This window comes from Lottia gigantea (assembly GCF_000327385.1).
Source record: "Lottia gigantea unplaced genomic scaffold LOTGIsca_45, whole genome shotgun sequence".
NCBI lineage: Eukaryota > Metazoa > Mollusca > Gastropoda > Lottiidae > Lottia > Lottia gigantea.
The window spans coordinates 1,675,649-1,680,672 of NW_008709577.1; the positions used below are offsets into that span (position 1 = coordinate 1,675,649).

At 30.4% G+C, this 5,024-nt stretch overlaps 1 protein-coding gene across 1 annotated transcript; it reads left to right on the forward strand.

Annotated features, from left to right (window-relative positions):
• The first annotated feature begins 578 nt into the window (after positions 1–578).
• LOTGIDRAFT_233963 (hypothetical protein) lies at positions 579–4,619 on the forward strand. Its single transcript, XM_009060996.1, has 7 exons — positions 579–618; positions 1,392–1,509; positions 1,742–1,889; positions 2,065–2,109; positions 2,371–2,541; positions 2,979–3,057; positions 3,453–4,619. Exons 1-7 carry the CDS (start codon positions 584–586, stop codon positions 3,595–3,597), a joined length of 741 nt encoding a protein of 246 aa, XP_009059244.1. The 5' UTR covers positions 579–583; the 3' UTR covers positions 3,598–4,619.
• The last annotated feature ends 405 nt before the right edge of the window (positions 4,620–5,024 follow it).

Here is a 5,024-nt window from a genome sequence, read left to right on the forward strand (position 1 = left end):
AGTGTCAACTCTGTTGGCATAAATGTCTGTCGTGGAGCCAGGTCACTAAGATGAGAGTGACAGGGGCGGCGCCAGGTAAAGACATGGATTACAATTAGACTGACTTAGCCTATAAGAGGAGTGAGTCTAGTAGGTCACTGTCCAGGTTGAATATCTTAATTTGAAATTCGACAGCTGTAAGAGCATGTCTGTCACAATTCTCTCCAAGGAATATAATTATTTGATGTAGGACAGTTTTGGTAAGCATTGGCAATTTTCAGGGCCAATTCGCAGGCCCCTATTACAATCTACAGGGTGGAAATCATTCAAGCTGGGCACTCTGGAGTTTTGTATGAAGTTTAATTTAAATTTTGTTTGTTTCTGTTTATAAGATCATTCAATGTATTTGTATTTTACAATCATTGATTTAATAACGATACTATTTCAATGGCAAATATGAAGATTTGCAATAACTATAGGATACCCATCAAAGAATTTTTTTATAAGATACCAGTTTGCAAATCTGATTGAAGGGAGGTAACTATCGCTAGCTTCTATCACGTGATAAATCACATGACAGAAAAAATAATAATAACTGTTCAAGATGTCGGACAAAATCAACGTTTTCCCCTCTCGAATGTAAGTATTTCTATCAATTTCATGTGGCCATATGACTTTTCTTTTGAAAAGGGAATGATTTATGAAACCCTCTTTAATCCGAGGTATTTTAGTGCAGAGATTCTTTTCTGGGATGAGAATTTTCATGTTTACTTGACAGATTAAGAGCCTGTCACTATCGCTCCCAGTGTCTCCATTTTTTTCATTCCAACATTCTAGGAATGATAGCAGGGAAATAGTTTCTGTTCATATGATTTCCATTCCAATTAAACCGTTTCAAATTCTGAGATGGTACAATTCACTGTTGGAGACTGCTCAGCAGTTGCATTTCTGACACTCATTTTAAAGAAGAGAGGACATAGATAGATAAATGCCTTGGTTGTTAAGTTCTCCAACACATACTTCAGTAACTATGTTTAATCAGTGTTATGTCTTAATTTAAAAATAGGCCTGATCTCCTCTCTATAATAATTTATATAATCACGGTCCCGTTAGGATTAAATCCCCATGTCTTACATATCCTTGTAGGCCTAGGCCTATATATGACACTAAGAGACTCATGACCGCCTATTTATTAACAGAAAAAGAACTTCCCTTTAAAAGTAACTCTGTGAACAATAAGCTAATTAAGGCATTTTCTTGTCTTTGTGAATTTTGATATATATTACACATTAATTTTTGATTACTGGTATATAAAATAATTACCTTTGTTATGCTCATTCAGTTGGCTACAAACTGAGTCTTTTGTTTAGTTTTTTTTTTTTGATGATAACTATTTTGATATCTATTTCCAGGGCCTTGACCATTATGAAGGCCAGATTAAAAGGTGCTCAGAAAGGTCACAGTTTATTGAAGAAAAAAGCAGATGCCTTAACTCTTCGATTTAGAAATATTTTAAAGAAGATTATTGAGGTAGTGAAATTACTTTAATGTTCTTTTACTTTTATGTAGTTCATTTGATAAAACATACTTCGAAAGATGCCAGGTAGTAGTAGACAAAACCAGGCATAGGGTGGCATGATAAGGTGTTTCTGATTTGACACTCACCACAGTACTTATTTTAATTACAATAAAGACTCAATGAATGATATGTATGGTATTATAAACATTAACATTGCCTTGATGCTTATTTTGTTTTTTTTAGACTAAAATGTTAATGGGAGATGTCATGAAAACAGCATCATTTTCTCTAGCAGAGGCTAAATTTGCTACAGGAGACTTAAATCATATGATATTACAGAATGTTACTAAAGCTCAAATTAAAGTTAAGAGTAAAAAAGAAAATGTTGCAGGTAAAATAATACTGAATTTTACTAGATTAAAGGTTATTGGTTCATTCTTTCCTCTGGCTCTCGAGATAGAACTTATATTATGGAACACAATCATCTTTTCTCATATCCATAGACAAAGATTTCTGATTAGTTACATTAGTTAAAAGCTGAATTATTGACATTTATTTTATTACAGGTGTTAATTTACCAATATTTGAACATTATCAAGATGGGGCTGATAGTAAGTAATCTATAACATTTCACAGACTTAAAAACATGCTTCTCAAAGTATTTGAATTAATAATTATACGCTTATTGTTATTATTGTCATTTTGCAATGGGACTAAGTGAAAATTCACTATTGAGTACATGAAATTGATGCAAATTAGTTCAGAATTCATATACCAGTAAATTGATGAAATTGGTTGTTAGTTTCTTTATGTGCCATTGACTGAAGTATTCTGATTTATTCAGTGTTAAAAGTCATTTATTTCTCTTTTAGCATATGAACTAACTGGATTATCTCGAGGTGGACAGCAAATTGATAGATTAAAAAAGAACTATGCTAAAGCTATTCAGTTATTAGTTGAATTAGCTTCTTTACAAACCTCATTTGTAACATTAGATGAAGTTATTAAGATAACTAACAGACGTGTTAATGCTATTGAACATGGTAAGTAGACCAGAATAAAGAAAGGTACTTTTAGGAATAATCTCTTGAGCTTGTGACTGACATTTGAATTCAGCATAGTTTTTTGTATACTGTCTAAATATTTCTGAGTTTGAAGTGGTTTATTTCTTACCAGCTGATTTAACTGAATTCTAGCCATGGTTGTCGCACTCTTTTGATTCAAATTCGTCAAAGTTTGAAAGGGATATGATTTTAAGTGGGGACTGCATTTGATGAATGATTATTACTGCCTTGTCAATATTTATTTTATCGTACTCACTTGACATTTGCCTTTTCATTCAGAATATAGCTAAGAATAGATGGATGTATTTCTCAAGCAAAGCAAATTTTGAGACAATCACATCTCTTTAATGATGCACACTCATTATATTTACAACTTGTCTCATTTCATAAATCTCAATGTATGACTTGTTTTGTAGTTATTATACCAAGAATAGAAAGAACATTAAGTTACATTAGTACTGAGTTAGATGAAAGAGAGAGAGAAGAATTTTACAGGTTGGTTTACTATCTTCTTTACTAAGATCAAAATAAACTTTGAAATTATCAATTAACATAGGTTAGGTTTGCAGTTTTAGTGTGGATTTGAGCTGTCTGGTTTACTGCCTGAATTATACTCTGTCCTCTTTATTTCAAATAACAGATGATTTAACTTCCTTATATAATATCATGATTTTCTCAACAAATTAGTTAACTGATGTGGATACAAGAATGAAGCCGGATATTTAGATGACATTCTTCAAGTATCCATCAAGCATTCAGACACATATGCTATAGAAGTGTCTACAATTAATTAAATAGTCCATGGTATCAGTTGATGTTAATTACATATTATTTATGCTTCATTTATCATGTTAATTTCAGAACACATATCTTTGTAATTTTCTTTTTAGGTTGAAGAAAGTGCAAGAAAAGAAGAAAGCTTTACGTAAAATAAAAGAAGATAAGAAAGCTGAAGAAAAAGCTGCTGGACAATTCATTGAAAGTTCTAATTTATTAGCAGAAGATTATGATGAAGATTTATTATTTACAGATTAGGATTAGATTAGGATTAATATATTTATAGATCTATTATTATACATATACTGATATAGCTTATTATATTCAACTTAGTGGGACAATTCATAATTTCCAGTTATTATGATAAATATGTGATATATTGGAATGTCATACATAGATGACACTTAAAATAAAATAGTGAATTATTATGTAGGACAGTAATAATTAGTGAGTAAATTAATCAGTCTCACCAAATCAAAAGCTTATTAAATTATAGAATATATTACCATAAAACAAATGGTAGCATTTATAAAAAGATATCATGATTTATTTTATGATAATTTCCTTTTTTTTCATTGAATGAAGATATTTTGTATGTATGAGGTATGATTTTGTTATGTTTAAAATGTGTTATATGTTTTATCACAATACATGTACATAAGTAATGCGCTATATTCTGTCATATCTTAAGAAATTCCATTTTACATGTATATTCAGTAGAAATATAATATACAAGTTTGTATTTGGATTTTTATGTTTAGTTTCTATAGAATATTTGTATCAAGTAATGTTAGATATGCAACTTACTTCTCAGATATTACAAATATATTTCAAAAACACAAATAACAGTAAAATACTGAATGTCAAATTATTTGCATGGAAGAGTGTAATGGAGTTTTGTGGAATGTGGAATCCTTTAATAATCCCATCTGACCTTATACATCCATAGCTGTAATTTAAAACAGGGTTTTAAGTGTAGAGCAAGATGTGAATACTATTTATATATGTGGTTAAGGGTTTATATAGTTTGACTGTAGAATAAGCAGTAATTTATATACATGTAGATTATTTATTGGAAAATAATCAATAAACTGTATATCCATTTGATTGGAAGTCACTCTCAAGCTACCGTAGCTTTTACATTTCCGCTGGGTTGATTTTCGAATCATTTTAGTTCAGGCTAAACCATTGTTCGACCATTAAAATGAAAAATGACCGTCTAGTCAACTACTGAAGGTGTTATTTCAGTTACATTTTTGAAAATAAAATCCTTAAATCTTGTTGTAGAGTACTTTTACAGTGAATGTGATTGTAACAGAACAATGGTTTATAATCATTCTCTTCAAAGAGGAATGGCTGATTTGTATCTCATAATTTTTACCATGGTGGTAGTGGTGGGTTTTGTGGGTTTTGTGTGCAAAGCAGACTATGCCTACTCTTTTCAAAACACCTAATGGTACTTTTCTTTGGAGGAGTTCACTATTACACTTCCATTCTAAATTTTGCGGAATTGTCTTTGTAAAGATTTTTTTATTAGTATCAAATGACAGGAATAATGAATTATTTAAAGGGACAATGCACCATTTTGGGGGTTGATTTGTGTCTTGAATATACATAAATAGTTTTCAGAAGTACTAGAAATGTACAAAAATCTCATAATTCCTTAAAAAATAACTCAAACTAAG

Coding starts and splice junctions, on each gene's coding strand:
- LOTGIDRAFT_233963 (XM_009060996.1), top strand. CDS start 584: ATGTCGGACAAAATCAACGTTTTCCCCTCTCGAAT. Junction 1,510..1,741: donor TTTTAAAGAAGATTATTGAG/GTAGTGAAATTA, acceptor TGTTTTTTTTAG/ACTAAAATGTTAATGGGAGA. Junction 3,058..3,452: donor GAGAGAGAAGAATTTTACAG/GTTGGTTTACTA, acceptor TTTTCTTTTTAG/GTTGAAGAAAGTGCAAGAAA.